At 37.1% G+C, this 18466-nt stretch overlaps 1 protein-coding gene across 2 annotated transcripts; it reads right to left on the bottom strand.

The window, feature by feature from the left end:
* Positions 1 to 939: 939 nt before the first annotated feature.
* lhx3 (LIM homeobox 3) lies at positions 940 to 11192 on the bottom strand. 2 transcript variants are annotated; one of them, XM_051108872.1, is made up of 6 exons: positions 10846 to 11192; positions 6013 to 6184; positions 5707 to 5909; positions 3946 to 4097; positions 2738 to 2909; positions 940 to 2145 (listed from the first exon to the last, which is right to left on the bottom strand). In XM_051108872.1, exons 1-6 carry the CDS (start codon positions 10913 to 10915, stop codon positions 1718 to 1720), a joined length of 1197 nt encoding a protein of 398 aa, XP_050964829.1. In that variant the 5' UTR covers positions 10916 to 11192; the 3' UTR covers positions 940 to 1717. The 2 variants fall into 2 exon arrangements, with proteins under 2 accessions (XP_050964829.1, XP_050964828.1); XM_051108871.1 differs by lacking the exon at positions 10846 to 11192 and adding an exon at positions 8218 to 8452.
* Positions 11193 to 18466: the final 7274 nt, after the last annotated feature.

Genomic DNA, 18466 nt, shown 5'->3' with positions numbered 1-18466 from the left:
ATCTTTCTCTAATAATGACTGTAAATTATAAAATTATTTGAAGCACCATACATTTTGTGAATCATGAAAAAAAAAAAAAAAAAAAAAAAAAAAAAACCTGGTGAAATGATCTGTTTGAACCATTTCTTCCACCAGACACTTTTAGAGAACTCTTAACAGCTTAACAGATGATTGAGTCAAATGGAATTCACGGTTCAGGTAAAAATTGAAAAGACAAATTCAGCATACATCCAGCCGAGTAACCGCCACTGAGATGAACAGATATAACGAATAGCTGATTCCGACCTGAAGGCACTGATTTGGACTTTCTAATTGCAGACCATTAAAGCAATAATAAATAAATTAATAAACAAATAAATAAATTAATTAATTAAAAAAGTGAATAAATAAACAAATAAATAAAATAAAAATAATAAATAAAAACAAACTATTTTATATTTGTCACTCTTATTTGGGGCTGCATCACCATTTTGTTTAATAACAGCCACTCACAGCATCTGTGTAACTGAATCGAACTCTGACATGCTAATAGACTGTATATTTCTGTCCAGTCGGGGCAACCGGGTAAACATGGCACGGTTATCTTCAAATCGACAAGTTGCAGCGGCGTCCGCATCGAATTTCTCTGCTAAAGAGGCGTTGAACTCTTGATACGCCTTTGGTCACAAGCCAGACCGGCGATTCGCCGACTCAGCCAGATCCGGGTCCATTATCTGTGCCCTGATATAAGATCGATGTGATTAATCTCGGAAAAAAAGAAATAAATATCCAAGCCCGTTCTAACCCTCTCGCTGCCAACGAGCCACTGGAGAAACCTTCCCGGATCATATGGCCGCTCCTCCGTCCCCGTCAGCGCGCAGAACAATGGGAGGCTATAAAAGGCACAGAAATCTGCATCCTTTTAGCAAATGAAGAAATAAAAAACACAAGGCCACAGCGTTAAAGATCTCTGCCAGGAAACGATGGCTACTTGAGGATTTCACTGACAAATTTATTAAAGACCTTTATCACTTAACCATCATCAGAGAGAATAAATAAGACAAAACATTTTTTCCATATAACATATACAAGAGCCATGGCGCCTCTCCGCCAAACGTTTCCAACAGAGTGAAACGAACGAGACACGTCTGAAAACACACAAATGCATAGAGGAACTCCTACTGAACAGAAAGAGACAACAACTACAACTTGTATATCCCTGTTGTGAAACATGTACAAAGTCTCTGTGATCATATTGTCCAAGGAGGTTGTATAAAAATAAAGACTCCACATTGATAAAATGTTATATAATGTATATAGACATTTGGCAACGACCAGACACTTTGACCAAAACTGGTGATATCACATTTATACACATCAGTAACAGCAATGATGGATGATTTCATCTTTCTTGGTGCACTGCAACTGACTTGAATTCTCATTTTGAAGAAGAAAATAAAATCTTTGCATTTCGTATAATTAAAAGTCATGGTCTAGGTATGGTAAAAGTTGGTGAAGAGCTCCAGTAGTTGGTGAAAGCTCTCCTCTCAATGTTGTGTCCTCGTAGAACTGAACAAAAGTCCAAAACCTTGGCGAGACTTTTCAGCTCAAGCCTTGGGTTGATTTCCAACTCTTCTGCCAATAATAGAGAAGATACAAGGTTCATCTGCTCTGTAATCCCTGTCCACTAGTGGAGATCTGCTCTAGGTCTCTTTCCAAATGTGCAGCTTCAAAACTATCAGAATTGGGCATGATCTACTTCATCCAACCAGGACGCCGGGCTAGCAGGGAAGTCTGGGTAACCACCGCTGCTTCCCGAGGACAAATCAGAGCTCGGCCCGTTTCCCCCGCTCATCATGCGAACCCCTGGAGTTATGCTCTGTCCTCCACTCTGACCCACCATGGGCAGGCCCGACTCTGGGTACACCAGACTGGAGATGAGGGGCTGGTGTCTGGGAAGAGCCTGTAGTGATCCTGGAGACTGTGGGAGACTATAGGGGCTGCTGGCCTGGATGTCGTGGTACTGTTCCTGTGAGGGGATGATGGCGCCGTGCTCCAGCGGGAAGGGCGGATGAGCTCCACCCTGACGACTCAGAGCCGGAGAGCTTTCACTCAGACTGCTGTAGATGCCATTGGAGTGACCCAGCTCGGACATGGGTGGCTCGTCTGTGCATAGAACATAGTAAAGGGAAAAATGAAATGAGTGGTGGATGTTCAATGCACAAAAAGTCAATAATCTTAAACATATCTACACTTTTAAAAATTAGGTTTTTTATTGGCATCAGTGATTAAATGAAAAACTTGTAACATCCACAGAACCTTTCCATTGGAGAAAAGGCTCTTTAAAATGGTTCTTAAACCGAAAGGTTCTTTAGGGAACCCAAAATGGTTCTTCTATGGCATATTTGCGAAAACCCCCTTTTATAACTTTTTTGGAGAGTGTGGCTGTTTGTGATGGATCCCAGAATTACGTCCAGAAATCTCACTGAAAATCTGACACGCAATATGTCTGAGCTCTATCTTTTCCCATTCATTTTCCAAACAGGCTTTTCTGAAAATTATTGAATAAACAGTTCTCTGCCTTAAATAAAACAAACTGGCTTCGACATTGCAACATTTGATTCAAAGCAAAAAATACTGGAAAATCATTCATGAACACTTTAGGATGATGAATTGGTTCTTGGTTCAGTGAAAGATTTCATCTGATACTATATTACACATGAGCCATATTTGTGTAGCTTTTTTGGAGCAAACGTACCTGTGAAAGAGACCTCAGCATCGCTGTCCATGCCCTCCTCCTGAGTGCTGTCTTTATCTGATTTGGAGCTCCCACGTGACCTCTTCATGTTTCTGAAGTACTGACCCCATCTCTGTCTACCTGCATCTTTTTTCAGTCTTTTCTCCTTTGCTCTTCTGTTTTGAAACCAGACCTGTGCAGAGCCATGGGTTAGTTTCACACCATGCCAATCTGCTGATCTTACAAAATTTTGAGGAACCACTGCAAACGTTGTAGTAAAAAGTACAAAACTATTTCTACCTGATAAGAGCCTTTTTATTAACATAAAAGTAGGCCTAATATAAAGCTAAAACCCATTTCTCACTGTTTACGTTTTTTGTATATAATTTTTTTCTTCATATAATTAAAATCAACACATGTACCAACCAACATTATAACATACTGCATAAATGTACGCAAACAATTATCAAAACAGAACCAAAAAGGTAACAAGCGCTAAATCGATTATGATGAGCATTAAGATAACCTGTATATTTTCTGCACAATTCAGTACGCATGGTTTTACAATAAATCAAGACAGTATTTTATAAAAGTCAGTTGAGCCAATGTGTGTCTGTCTGTCTGTCTAAATAAATACAATTAGTAGGAAATCTGTAGAAAATCTTCTACATTAAATAATAAAGATTATAGTTCAATGACAACGAAACAAAAAACTACAACTACAACTACAAAAAACAGCGTAAATAATAGGGTATAATACATAAATTATATGAAATATATGATTGAAAAGGTTATAATGACACGAGTAAGGCACTTTCTTTTGTGAATAATAGCATATAAATATAACAGGGAATAATGCATACTGAATATTATAACTGAATTGTTCAACTATGAATATCATATATGTCCAAGACACAGTCAGCTGCGCTACGCGTGTTCCTATGCGAGGTGTTTTTTCTTTAGTATTACTAATGAATATTTTTCATTTAGTGTCTTAATTTAAGCTAACGTTATTATCAGTTAACCTAAACAAATGTGTTTCGTGTGTTAACATTTATTAACTGGTTTTAATCAAGACAAAACTGTTGTTTAATATCACGAAATGACTATAAAGTACATTTTAAGGGTGAGATAAATAAGTGGGCGTTTCGCGGTGTCGTTGCAATGCTTATGTACTGGGACTGAATGGACTGCGAAAGATCTGTAGGTGTAATATAGATGTAGATTACCTGCACCACTCGCATGTCGAGGCCGGTCTCTGAGGACAGCTGCTCCCGCACGTGGCGCGCCGGTTTCGGTGAGTTATTATAGGCGTTCTTCAGCGTCTCCAGCTGTTTGGCGGTGATTGTTGTGCGCGGGCGTTTTGCTGTCGAATCCGCCTCTGTAATGTAAGAAACATATTTTAATTTAAACAAACGAATTTATTTCTTGTTCTACAATCATTCATCCTAATTGAGACGGCAACATTAAGGCGTAAATACGTTTTTTAAACGATTCTATTCTATTCTATTCTATTCTATTCTATTCTATTCTATTCTATTCTATTCTATTATTTTCTAATCTATTTTATTCTATTCTATTCTGTGCTATTCTAGAGGTAACAAAGGTAAATGCATATCAAATCTATATTTATTTTTTTAGTATTATTATACATTTATTATTTAGTATTATTGTCTAAATTAATTTAGACGTCAAGTTGTAATGTCCTTGTAAAACCATTTGCACTTTATACATTCTATTTATGCATTCTATTCTATTCTATTCTATTCTATTCTATTCTATTCTATTCTATTCTATTCTATTCTATTCTAATCGGAGCGTCGGTGAGGTGAAGGCACTAAAGGCCCGTGTTAAACATTTAGAATGCAGTTATTCAGTGTAATGTAAGTTTATCTGCTCAATGAATGACGCTCAGGGTCTCTTCCAGACCCCGTTCCTAAATAATTCAGAATGAGCATTCCGTCTCTGTAATATAAGAAACATTTGAATTTAACGAAACGAATTTATTTCTTATTAGACACTGGAATTTATTCTTATTTCGAGATATATGCCAGTTTTATTATCTATGCTATTCTGTTCTATATTCTATTCTATTTTAAACATGTTTCTTTTCTATTCTTTACATTTTTTATGTCATCGGTGGTTCTAACTGCCATGCAGAATCTTTAACATCCATACACAGTTCCATAGCACTAAATGTTCTTTATTTGTTATATGTGGAGTTTTGTTGTTGTTGTTTTATTATTATTCAAATTAAGAAATTGTCTCTATTCGCAGTAAGAAAAAGGGGACCTTTTTAAGAACTGTTCAGTTTTGGCGAATCAAAAATGTTGTGGCATCGCTGAGAAAACGCCCCTTTGGTGCCATTATTTTTAAATGTCTATTCTATTCTATTCTGTTCTATTCTATTCTATTCTATTCCGACTGAAACACCTTTACTGAACATTCAGAATGCACATATCCAGTGATGTGAAGTGTAACGGGAGTTCATCTACTCAGTGGATGACACTAAGGTCCTTTCCAGACTTCATTTCCAAATAAATCACTACGCAGTCCGATTTGTGTAGTATTAAAGCGCTGAATCTGGCTGAAAACTGCCCCGAATGCAGATTGTGTCTCTTTGACTCCATAGATCAGCTCTATTGCGTATGTTCAGTGCTTACTAGAACGCTTCTGGACGGCGTTGGCACTTATCGATTTGGAGGCTGGCGAGTTCGCAATTACCTGAACCGGGTCAAATGTTTATGGACGAGCCCACGACCAGCGAGATTAAACTCAGAGTTAAAAGCGGCCAATCAATGTGAGGTCATCGAACGCAAGAAGTAAAACAATTAAGAGTTTGGGAACTGTGCTTGCTCAAACAAAACAGCGTTTGAACTATCCTCTCTGGTTTCCTCTTTTAAAAAACAAACAGCTGTTCTTATAAAAAAAAAAAAAAAAAAAAAAAAAAAAAAAACATCTGCTGAATAAACCATGACGTGTGCATGTACCTCTCTGTTTGGCGGTCTCGTAATCGGCTTTACACACCAGTCGACTGTCCTCCATCAGGTAATACTCGTCACCTGTGGCCAGCTGCCTCTTACACACGATACAGGCGAAGCAGTGCAGGTGATACACAAAGTCCTGCGCCCTCCGGACCACCTGTGTCGGCGGGATACCCTGCTGACACGCGGCGCACTTGGTCCCGAATCTCCTGTGGGCAAAATGCAGTCAAACACCGGTCAAATGGCATCCGAAACGTGAGTGTGAACGATGAGAAACTATAGGAGGAAAGTGCTGAAACACGAAGGACTCACTTGAAAAAGTCGTCTTTGCAGTAAACACTGTCGCCTCGACTGAAGCATTTGTCGGTCAGCTGAGACTGACAGTCGCTGCATTTCAGACATTTGCTGTGCCAGTGTCGATCTAAAACTTTTAGGATAAAACGGTCGACGATGTGCTGGTTACATCCTGCGCAAACAGGAATATCTGCAAGAAGATCGGTTAATTATTAATTACTGTACCAGAATGAAATGCATCATGAACCTTTTTGGGGGGGAAAAAAAAACATTTGAAAGATGACAAGTATTTGTTGCCCTGACCGAGAATGTCGCTTTTTTAAATGATGAAAGTCACCTGCATATCACAACTCATAACATTTATTGTCAGGTTGTTTATTACAAATACGCCATATTGAGGGAATAATTAGCAATGTTTTGCATCCAATAAAACATTAAAGCGCATCATTTCATAACGACAATATTCCAAACACGATATGATTGTACCTTCCGTTTTTATGCATGAAAAAACAAACAAATAACGCTCATAGAAACGACTAATTTAAATTACAGTTGTTCTGTTCAATGCGAAAAGTGCACTTGTGCGAAAATTAAATTCAAAGAGCAATGCAAATGACAAATGACTGCTGGTATTAAACGACACATAGAACCTTTAGAAGAGATAAAGACCATTTCAGCGTAATACATATTATTATTATTATTATTATTATTATTATTATTATTAATAAATAATAATAAATAATAATTATATCTTTGCTGTATTACTATTATTACGTATTATTAGACGAATAATAACAATCATTTAATCTTTACATTATTATTGTTATTATTATTATTATACAACATTAAAGCATGCGAGCAAAGTCTAATATAAATCACATTGCAACTCAAGGTCACAGTAAACTACACCGGTAAACTGACGAGCTCTTATTAAAGCAATCATTCTCTTTAACAACGTAAAGCTGAGAACGTTCACTTTAATGTGTTAATTTAGTATTGTGTACTTAAGTATTTATGATGCAAATGTAACATCTGCCTTATAAAAAGCTTGTATTAAACAAACGAACAAACAAAACTTGAATAAAAAGCAACAGTCTTTCCATTACACAGATACATAAAGCACATAAAATCAACAGCATGAATAAACATAACGATAAATAGCTACAACACATTATTATTATTATTATTATTATTATTATTATTATTATTATTGTTGTTGTTGTTGTTGTTGTTGTTGTTGTCTCCAAAACAACAGTTTTTATGAGGTCACGTTAATAAGTAAATGCTAAATTTCGCAAACCCGCTTGAGTTCTGTGCATTAAATAACAGCTGTCAGCTAACCATATAAACTGTCACAAATATCCAGAACACACACATTTGATTGCATCTTTTTTACTGTATCGTATCATTTTCTGATTAAAATTAAATGAAACCACTAACCACTCACTACACGAGATTTTCTTGTTAGCCATAATAACAATGAAATAAATAAGGCCGCAGCGCGTTTTATCTGGCGAATCAAGTGTCTTTGAGCTTGTAGCTGCTTCTCTGACATCAACACACACGTCATGAACAGGTGCACAAGTACCTATCAATTATTCAATCGGCCAACAGCTCCAATCATTATACTATAAAGTAGAGAATACTATTACTCAACTTTTTTTTCTTTCAAATAGTAGCCCCTGCAGCCTTCACTCTGAAAGACGGGCTATTTCTGGAAAACTGTCATTAATTCTCAACAATCACTGTGATGTTTTTCATTTTCGTTTTGGACCTTAATATCTTCTATGCGCCTCAAAGTACAAAATGCGAAATGTTGCCGATTTGTGGAAACGAAAGACGCAGACATATGTTGTTGTGAGCCGCTGTTGTAAGATTTAATCCCAAAGAAACACAATCATTCCTAATCCAGAGTATTAGAGAGGCACGAAAAGCGTTACACTGAAATCTGAATTCTACTGAGAAAAGTTCTTTTCCACATTTACAAATCATATTTATAATTACCTACAGCTATTAAACACAAAGCGCATTAAACAAAAGAGTCCCCTCAAAAACTGCATTTTGTTAAATGTAAGTTTAATAAATTACAAGCTTTCAGCAAACCCGCAATTTACGCAGGGCTGGACTAATACTCTGAGGTGCTTCATATTTTTCTAGAGCTAAGTTTAGATCGAACACAGACTGCAAGACAGACTTTCATCCGTGCTCTGATGTCGGTTGTACCTTTCCGTAACTCCTCTCTCTGCGTGAGTAAAGCCAAGAGCATCTCCGTGTGATGAGAGGACGGCTCTTTCGGCGAATCCCCAGCCTTATTCGGCTCCATTTTCATTATTCCGATAAAGAAGGACAAAACGCGTGCGATAATGAATATATCTAAGCGTTAGATGCAGCGCGCAGTAGGCAGAGGACGCGCGCCTGTCAGACACAAATCCATCGCGCGGCGAGTTTCTGCGTCTTGTTGCTTCTGATGCGCAATAGAAACGCCGCCCCGTTACTCTGGTCACTGATAAAACAGATGAGCATCACCTGGAAAGCTCAAAACCAGCACGACAGCCTCTCGGGGTTTCTGTGCGAAACGTCCACAAAATATTCACTTTCCACTTGTGCGAGAGACGTAATTTTTATTCCAAGATATTCTTCACACCGTGATGTATTCAGCTGTTCCCTTAATGAGCAACAATTAGTTGAATGATGGCGACTGTGTTTCCTAAAAGCAGATGTGTGTCCATCACATGAACTTGCGGACCTGACAAATCTTAATCTTTATCTGGACCTTAAGTATTCAAAATACACCCTGCGTGCGCGTAAAACTCACAAAATAACTGGCAAAATGCAGCCACTACAGTTAATAAAGAATCATGCGAATGCACTATAAAGAACATGCAAAAAGAAAATGCATTCATAAATTTTGCACATCAAAACAGCTGTTACCTTAAAAGTAAAAACTCTCAGAGTATACTTCATTGTCTAAATTATATTCGATAGACACACTACACGATGAAATTTGTGTCATTTAAATCAAATAGCTTTTGATTCAAAATGATACAGCTGTATCTCAAAAAATCTTGACACTGATTTAAAACAGATACTAAACTTAAATAGGCCAAATAAATGCAAATTTCAAAACGACTTATTATAACTGCCAGTTTTAGAAAGTATTTCAATTCATGTGAACGCAAACAATGCACTTTGTATCAGCCTGTAATTTGGCGCAGGGCAAAGCGGAAAATGAACCACGTCCTTTTGAGATGCGCATCAACTGTGAACTTTTAAATCCAATTCATTCCACATTTTTCTACATTGATTTGGGTCAGACAACTGTTTGCTGTAGGAAAGAAAACGCAGTTGTGTGAAATGCTGATCGAGCTGCTCGAGCTCCAGATGAATGTTATTGACACTGATCTGCTGTGTCTGGGGAAATCAGCTTTAGTGCCACTGCGGCCGCTGCATGATAAACTCAAAATCAATGCCACATTTGCCTGGATTTCCACACTTTATGAAGCACATATCGGCGAAAGGTGCTGCAATGTTCCTCCTTAATTTCAGCTTTATCATTTTTATGTCATATTGACCTGCTCACCTTTGATGTAACAAAATCTCGAGGCTGAAGGCGGTGTGGGTAAAACGCGATTTTTTGACAGCTAGTTTTGACCACGTCATTTCGACAGCTATAATGCTATAACAATATTACTTTTATTTTATTTTATACTATATATTTATTAAAAATAAGATTAATAGCCTATATTTTACAGTGATCATTTTGTTTTTGTAGCATAATTAATCTAGCGAGCAACATATTAAACAGCTTGTGCTTACCGGGCCATTTTTAGAGCTTCGTATACTTAGGCAATATTAATTAATACTTATCATCCTACATGTAAAGTGGCAACTGTTAAATAGTGTTATCAAAGAAAACCTCTGTCCAGACCTTAAACTCCTCTCGTCTCAAAGACAAAGTGTGTTGAGAAAACACTCAAATATGTCTCTCAGTTTAACTCTCCAGAACAGCCCTAAACCGGCACTCCTCTGGTTCAGGTGCTGCACCTGTTGAGGGAACCCGATACCTGCTGGTCGAGCGGACGGAGCTTCGGTCCGTTCGTGGGTCTCTCATGACAACCGTGACCGCGCACGCTTCACATCTGTTCCGTGCGCTAACAATGTTGCCCATTACATATTCATACGGCGTCCGATAGGCGAATGTTCGGAGCAGGAACAGTCGTCAGGTTGTTGAAAAAAAAAAACTTTTTCAAGACTATCAATATAATGTTTATGTGAATGTAAGTGTCCAATGCAGAAACCCCACGCTTGACTTTCAGAGCAACATTTAATCCCCCACACTCTTCAGACGGGTTCATAGGGTTCAATCATCCATAACCACTTTAGGGTTCTTGAGCTGAATGATGCAGTTCTTTGGCATTAAAAAGTGTTAGATGCGTAATTAGGCTTTTCAGATCAGAGTCTACGGCTTGTTAAATGCACTAATGCTAAAATTTAAAGAAGGCGGGAATAAAATGATTTAAAGGTCACCAATGACATTATCCTACGATGTACTTAGTTAATTAGTAAATATTTTTAGTGTAGTCTATATGAAAATACGAACATTCCCCTATGTCTGAGTCAGAGATAAAATGCAATTACTATTAACTCTCAAACAGGCCATCTAACGCGTATATAATAAATTTAAATAGTTTTAATAGTATGTTTTACAAATAATTACCGGCTGATTGTTATTCTTGTGGTTTGACATGACACGTCACAACTCATTGGGAGCTTGTCAATTTTCCAAACGACTTCCGTATTAAACAGTTCAAAGGAATCGGCTTTGAAATGATGTAGGGAAATAGCTCTTACCTTGACTCGAGCTGTATCGGGTGTAATTTCCAGCATTTTGACAACTTGATCCTGGGTGTTCTAACAACATTCTGACGCAAATGAAAATCAAAAATATTTATGGAAAAGGAAAACAAAAAACAATATATTACTGTTTAAACGGAGTGGAAAAAATGAGCGGCCCAACAAAATAATGCACCGAAAACGGCCCGGGCGGCGGTCCCTCGGTGTTTCGGGGCTCTACAACTTTTCAAATGTCTAGATTGAGTCGCTGTGTTGTTCTGGAGGTCTGAGGGAGGAGGAATCCTGATGACCTGCAGTTGTTTAGCATCACAAAAGCGCAGGATCGTAGCGCGTCACAGCTCTATGTATGTGTGTGTCTCTGTCCGCGGTGCTGAAGGAGTTCCTACAGAGGCGTGAACACACCGACCGACACCCCCACCCACCCCTCACACTCCCCACCCCGCCTTCACGCGTGTCTCCGAATCAAACGTTCCTCCCGAGCATCTCATAAGGAACGTGGCCATCTGATGGTCAGAGACTGACTGGAGAGATAAAAACATCCCGAGACCATCACCCACGGCGGACAGGCAAAAATTATGCTCTTACAGTTTCAACAACAAACAAATAAAACAGACAGACAGACAGACAGATAGATAGACAGATAGATAGATGACATGAAATAAAATATAAAATAAAAAAATAGGGGTGTCAGTCGATTAAAAATTCTAATCTAATTCTAATCTAATTAATTACATGATGTGTTGATTAATTAATCTAATTAATCGCAAAATAATTTTTACTGTGAAAATACCCACTAAAGATTATTTAAATCTATTTTTGTGTTAAATGAGACAGTATCATGTAGACGTTACAAACTGTAGCTTTAGAAAGATATATTTTATTGATTCAACATAAAATTTATTACACATAAACATTTGGGCTGTAATGGCCTAACGTAAACTACTGAACATACAAGAAGATAATTTGAGAAACATCTCAGTATTTTTTCTTCATGTAATGAAAGTCAGGGTAACCAAAACAGCTTTGTTACCAACAGTCTTCAAAATACCGTCTTTTATGTTCCATAAAAGAAAGGTTTGAAATGACATGAGAGTAAATGAAGACAGAATTTAATTTTAACAGGTCTAAAAATAAAATAAAATCAATCAATTAGGAGAAAGTTTACTTTTGCTACACTGTAAAAAGTGTCCGCCTATCTATCTGTCTGTCTAAATTCTGATTATTCTAAATTATGATTATGCATGATTAATGTAAAACCAAAAAATAATTAATTAATTTAAAAAAAAATGATGAGATTGGGAGATCAGTTCCTGTAATACAGATCAAATGATGGTACAACAATAGCAGTAATGGTGTTATAGTTGATAGTGTATCATATTAAATGATCAGTTGGTCAATTGTGCTTTGGTGGCATCTATAATCCACCACACACACACAAGTCCCTTTGACACACAGAGAAACTCAGACGCACCCTACGAATACACTCCCTCAGTAGAGCGTCTCTCTCAAGTCTGAGCGTCTCAGCTCTTGTGTCTGCGCTGTACCTCTTGTTTCACTCGATTTCAGTAAATTGCTAAAGTGTTAATGCACCTGGGGCCCACTTACAGGGCTATTTCAATCAGGCTTTAATAGAGCTCTGTGGCATTTGCTCCGGCGCACGCGGCCTGGTGGCAGAGCTTCAGCTCATTGCACACATGCAGGAAACAGCACGTCCTCTGAGCTCAGCGAGAGCCACTTGAAGATCCTTGTGTTGTGAGGAGCACATAGCAGATCAAAACTATGTATTATTCTGGAGTGGAATGTCCAGCTTTTTTAAATGATTGTGCATTTAAGGGCTGCGAACATCAAGGGTCTGGACATACATCTCTTTGTGAGGACCGTCGGGTGATAGAGTCATCCAGAGAAACAGGACCAGATGAAAGCGGATGGACCATATTCCAAATAAACCAAAGCCATGCCATCGACTCTGTGTAGTTTCTATTGTGCATCTTTCAAGCATAGTTCATCCAAAAATAAAAAAATAAAAATATTGAAAATATCCTCACCCTCAGGCCATCCAAGATGTAGATGAGTTTGTTTCTTCATCAGATTTGGGGAAATGTAGCATTCCTTCACTTGCTCACCAATGGATCCTCTGCAGTGAATGGGTGCCGTCAGAATGAGGGCTCAAACAGCTGATAAAAATAAAGCTAATAATTTAAAATTAATCCACACCACTTCAGTCTATCATTTAACAGCTTATGAAGTTTGCAAGTTAACAGCTTGTGAAGTGATGTTTGCAAGAAACAAATTAGTCATTAAGACGTTTTTATCTTCAAACAGTTGCTAAAATACTGTTTTAAGTCCATAACAACGCTGTTAATCCATAACAACGCTTTCTCCAGTGAAAAAGTGGTGTGGTCTAAAAAATTAGGAGAGATATATGTACAGATCAAGCACCATTTACAAGCTAGAACAGCTCTAAACAAATTCAGATGCGAGAGGACAACAGGGGATGAACCTGTTCACTGGAGAAAGCAGTTTAAAGTTAAAACATTTTAATGATGGATTTGTTTCTTACAAACACACAGATTTTAGCTTTACGAGACATTCATTGATGGACTGAAGTCATGAGGATTACTTGTGGATTATTGTGATGTTTTTATGAGCTGTTTGAACTCTCATTCTGATGTCACCCATTCACTGCAGAGCATCCATTGGTGAGCAAGTGATGTTATGCTACATTTCTCCAAATCTGATAAAAAAAGGAGTCTTAGATGGGCTGAGGGTGAGCACATTTTAAGCACATTTTCATTTTTGGTGGACTATTCCTTTAAAAGCAAGGCCAGGAATTTAGTGGCAGTGTGATTTGTAAGTTTCTTTCATACCACGACCAGCAATCAGACGGTTATTCAGTCATGCTGGGTTTACGAGTAATATAAACTAAATCCACTCGCAAGCATAAAGATGGCAGCCTGGAGTCCTTCAGCATCTCCTGCCTCTTCTTAACACACACACACATTCGCTCTCATCTGTAAGTGTTGTTGTAAGTCTTAAATTCTGTCCGAGATATTATCCATTCTAAATCTGCTAATATTTTGAAACGCATCATCATATCATAGTGCTGAAAATGAATGTGCTGGCGGGGTGGATATAAAACAGCAGGTGCCTGGAAGCACAGGTCACAAATCAAGTTAACAATCTGTAATGATGACCTGTGAGTATTGAAAGGCAGATCTGAAATATGATGATTTCCATTTCTTTACCTCACTAATGTATATGCGCTCTAAATATCCCAAACAAGATTAACGAGTTTGCTAAGAAAAGCCTGAATCTGTAAATTCAAAGCGAGGTGCGGAGCTTCTTTGCATACGTAAGCGGCGCATTACTGCATGCGGATATTGATTGCATGGTCGTATGAATTTACAGCATGCTTGAGGAACAGCACATGCGCAGAAACATAGTGACGGTAAGAGCTGCCAACAGCCATTAAAGCATTACAGCAAAAAACAAAAAACAATATCCAGAGAAGTCCTAACTGTAATTAGTCCTCTGTGTGTATTAGTCATTGCGTAAACTTTATTTATAATATCAGTTTTTGGTAGCTATTGACTTCCATAATATATTCCACACTGTGGAAGTCAATGGCTGCCAGCAACTGACTGGTTACTTACATTCTTCAAAATATAATTTTTTGGTGAACTATTCACGATTAATTGCCCCCCAGCAGATTAAAACTTTTCCCCCCCAGAAATTCATTTTTCAGATGCACACGGGTGAAGTGGGGTTCAAAAGACAGTTAATATTTAGTAATATCAGTTTGATTGTACTGAAAATATCTGATGAGAACAAAACTTAATGAGTTCACCTTCAAGAAAAAGATTAAAAAAAAAAATATATATATATATATCATAATGCTATGTTATTTACATTTGAAGACAAAAGTTTACATACGCCTTGCAGAATCTGCAAAATGTTAATTATTTTACCAAAATAAGAGGGATCACACAAAATTCATGTTATTTTTTATTTAGTACTGACCTGAATCTGTACTGTCCCTTGTTTGTCCTGAACAGTTAATCTGCCCGCTGTTCTTCAGAGAAATCCTTCAGGTCCCACAAATTCTGTGGTTCTTCAGTATTTTTTGTGTATTTGAACCCTTTCCAACAATGACTGTATGATTTTGAGATCCATCTTTTGACACTGAGGACAACTGAGGGACTCATATGCAATTATTACAGAAGGTTCAAACTCTCACTGATGCTACAGAAGGAAAAACAATGCATTAAAAGATGGGGTGTAAACTTTTGAACAGTATGAAGATGTGTACATTTCATTTATTTTGCCTAAACATCATATTTTTGTATTTAGTACTGCCCTTGACAAGCAACAGAAGATACTTACATGTTTCCCAGGAGACAAAATAAGTCAAATTTACCCTGATCTTCAAATTCAAGTTTCCATCCCATTGTGTGTCCTTCTGGAGCGTCAGCAAGTGTTTGAACCTTCTGTAATAGTTGCATGTGAGTCCCTCAGTTGTCCTCAGTGTGAAAATACGGATCTCAAAATCATACAGTCATTGTTGGAAAGGGTTCAAATACACAAAAATGCTGAAAAACCAACAGAATTTGTTGGACCTGAAGGATTTTTCTGAAGAACAGCAGACAGTTTAACTGTTCAGGACAAACAACGGACTCATGAACAACTATCACTAAACAAAAAAACACAGCTGTGGATCATTCAGGTGACAACACAAACATAGTATTATGAATCAAGCTTATGTCAACTTTTGAACTAGGTCATTTTTATAAATTCAGCTATTATTTACTCTTATGGTCTACATGTAAATGTTTTTTAAGTACCAGGTTGGTACTAAATAAAAAATAACATGCATTTTGTATGATCCCTCTTATTTTGGTAAAATAGTTAACATTTTACAGATCTAACTACCTGTTGTTGTGGTAAATTTCCACATTTACTGCTAATGTGGTATGGTTAGATTTAGGAGTAAAGGTAAGGTTAGGGTTATGGTTGCAGAGGTTATAGAAGTAAGGGGTTACGGTTAGAGATAAAGGTAAGAGTGTAACTACAAATGTTAATTAAATGCAAGTTATTTAAATATAATTACAATGCACCAATGTGCTCCATGCAGTGCACTCTGGATGTACACTCAAAATGGTACTCAAAATCATTAGGTCACCTTATATATAGTGTGACTGAATTTAGAAATAACCCACCTTGTTTATCACACAATAAATGGATGCTACTCACTAAATTAAGCATGCAATAATATATGTGTTGTGTAATAATGCATTCTGTTTCACATACTATTTATATAATTATAGGCTGTACAGAATATGTACTGTGCAGGATTCCAGTGAAACAAGCTAGTATTGCTCTGGTAATGTAGCTGGAGTAAAAGAAACTAAATGAACAAGAGTAAGGTTTTAATACCAGTACACCATAATAAACAATTTTATTTGGTTTTATATAAATATGGTTTTAAGTAAATCTTACTTGTAATTAAAACTAAATAAATTACAAGTTTTTAAATATACGCTTTAAAAGAAATCATTATATATTATTCTAATGCAGTTTTTGTACTCCAAAATTGCATGCTTCTTTGTAATAATTTGGAAAATTTACAGCAAATTCTAATTGAAAATGATTTCTCTATCAAATATTTTTCAGTATATAACATGCAACTTTAATATTTATGCAAATATTAAATCAAACAGAGTAAGTAGTACATGCACTGGCTTTATTAAAGTACTAAGTTGACATAAATGATCAGTACACACGTCATCTTCATGTATGCATAAATACTTGCGCATATGCATGCGTTTGTGCGCATGTAAACAAGCGGCGTGTGCTGGAGTCTGGTGGTCAGAGGTTGAGCGTGCTGGTCCTGACACCAGCTCTCCATTGTGCGTCTGTCATAATCAATCACGCGTCTGAATGGAGTGTCTTGTGCGGGGAAGGAGGGCACCAATCACACGCCTCATTAAACAGGCTTGGTTACTCAATGTAGTGCTGATCCCAGGACACTCAGCCTGTTGCCGTCTGAGGAAACACCAGCCAGACTGGAACATGGACACTGGGGATCTTCAGTGAGGAGGTGTTTCTTATTTAAGAAGAAGAGAAGATGACATTCTTAAACATCCAAAAGCTGCGTCCCAGTCGGAGCAGGACATTTTGAGGCTTTGTTGTGGACCCACGGCTGTACGTCTGGCTATCCGTTAGCCTAGCCGCTAGTGCAGTAAACTCTCATTGTTCTGAAAGTGTGTCCATCTGGCAGTTTCATTGGCGAGCACTGGCTTCCAGAGCAGCTGGCTAAACTGTCCAACCGCTCTCGTCCGCGCGTTCCTGACTGCCCAACCGCCGCCCCGAGTGTGCTGACCGTTCAGAGGGTCAGCAGGCCGCGGCGGGTCTGGACGGGTGACACCATTGAGCCTTTTGTTCACTAGTGCCCTACTGTAACTGTCTGAATATGATTAGCTGTGGTGCACAACCCCATTAAACAGAGTCAGCGGTGATAGTGATACCGGCTCACTTATCATTTGCCAACAACAAGCACAGTGTGATTCTGTGTTATTTATATATTTTTTGGTTGGTTCATTTATTGTATTCTTCAATATATTCATGATATAAGGTCGAGTCTGCTGTTTTGTTTTTAAGTGTAATTTTAATTAATCAGGGATGCATTAAATTGATCAAAAGTGCCAATAAAGACATATACAATGTTACAAAAGTTAAAAAATCCATTTCAAATAAATACTGTTGTTTTGAACTTTCTATTTATATGTGAACCCTGAAAAATAAAATGTATCAGTTTCCAAAAAATAAAAAATAAAAAAATAATAATAAAAAATACAAAATAAGCAGCACAACTGTTTTTAACATTGATAGTAATCAGAAATGATTCTTGAGCAGCAAATCAGCATGTTAGAATGATTTCTGAAGGATCATGTGACACTGAAGGCTAAGGTAATGATGCTGAAAATTCAGCATTAAATCACTGGAATAAATTATATTTCACTATATATTCACATAGAAAACAGCTATTTTAATTTGAAATAATATTTCACATTTTTTATTGTATTTTTGATCTAATAAATATAGCCTTAGTGAGCAGAAGAGACTTCTTTCAAACAGTAGTGTGAAAAAAACCCCATAAAAATCAACACAATTATGCACAAAGAAAATCACAGAAACATCAAACCTTGACTAATTATTTACCAGTGTTATTTTGGTATCATTGAGATACTTCTATAGTTTTTTTTGTAATATTTTTTTTTCATGTTTTACATATATTTATATATATATATGTATGTATGTATATATATATATATATATATATATATATATATATATATATATATTTTTTTTTTTTCTTCAGCTTTTTAAAATTTTAATTTATATGTTATAGTTTAGTTTAGCTGTTATTTGCAGACTCAAACCCTTGACAGACTGGTAGGTGTTTGGTTGGACTAAGTGCATCTCCAAACCTCCGGTCAGTGTAGTGAGTGTTTCACCAGACAGCAGTGGTTTTGAGATGCTGCTCGGTTCAAAGGGCGACTGCACTTCTACTGACATCAGCCTCCTAATATTGAGATGCTAATGATGAAGCACATAATGG

Source organism: Labeo rohita, chromosome 5 (assembly GCF_022985175.1).
Source record: "Labeo rohita strain BAU-BD-2019 chromosome 5, IGBB_LRoh.1.0, whole genome shotgun sequence".
Taxonomy (NCBI): domain Eukaryota; kingdom Metazoa; phylum Chordata; class Actinopteri; order Cypriniformes; family Cyprinidae; genus Labeo; species Labeo rohita.
The sequence above is the reverse complement of the archived record's forward strand: the minus strand, read 5'-3'. Positions and strand labels throughout refer to the sequence as shown.

What these genes read in the sequence shown, in the direction of transcription:
- lhx3 (XM_051108871.1), bottom strand. Translation starts at nt 8,323, where the DNA reads ATGAAAATGGAGCCGAATAAGGCTGGGGATTCGCCGAAAGAGCCGTCC. An exon ending in CGAGACCGCCAAACAGAGAG is followed by an intron (nt 4,098 to 5,706) that starts GTACATGCACAC and finishes CTTACATTACAG; the next exon opens with AGGCGGATTCGACAGCAAAA. An exon ending in TCGACATGCGAGTGGTGCAG is followed by an intron (nt 2,910 to 3,945) that starts GTAATCTACATC and finishes GGCTCTGCACAG; the next exon opens with GTCTGGTTTCAAAACAGAAG.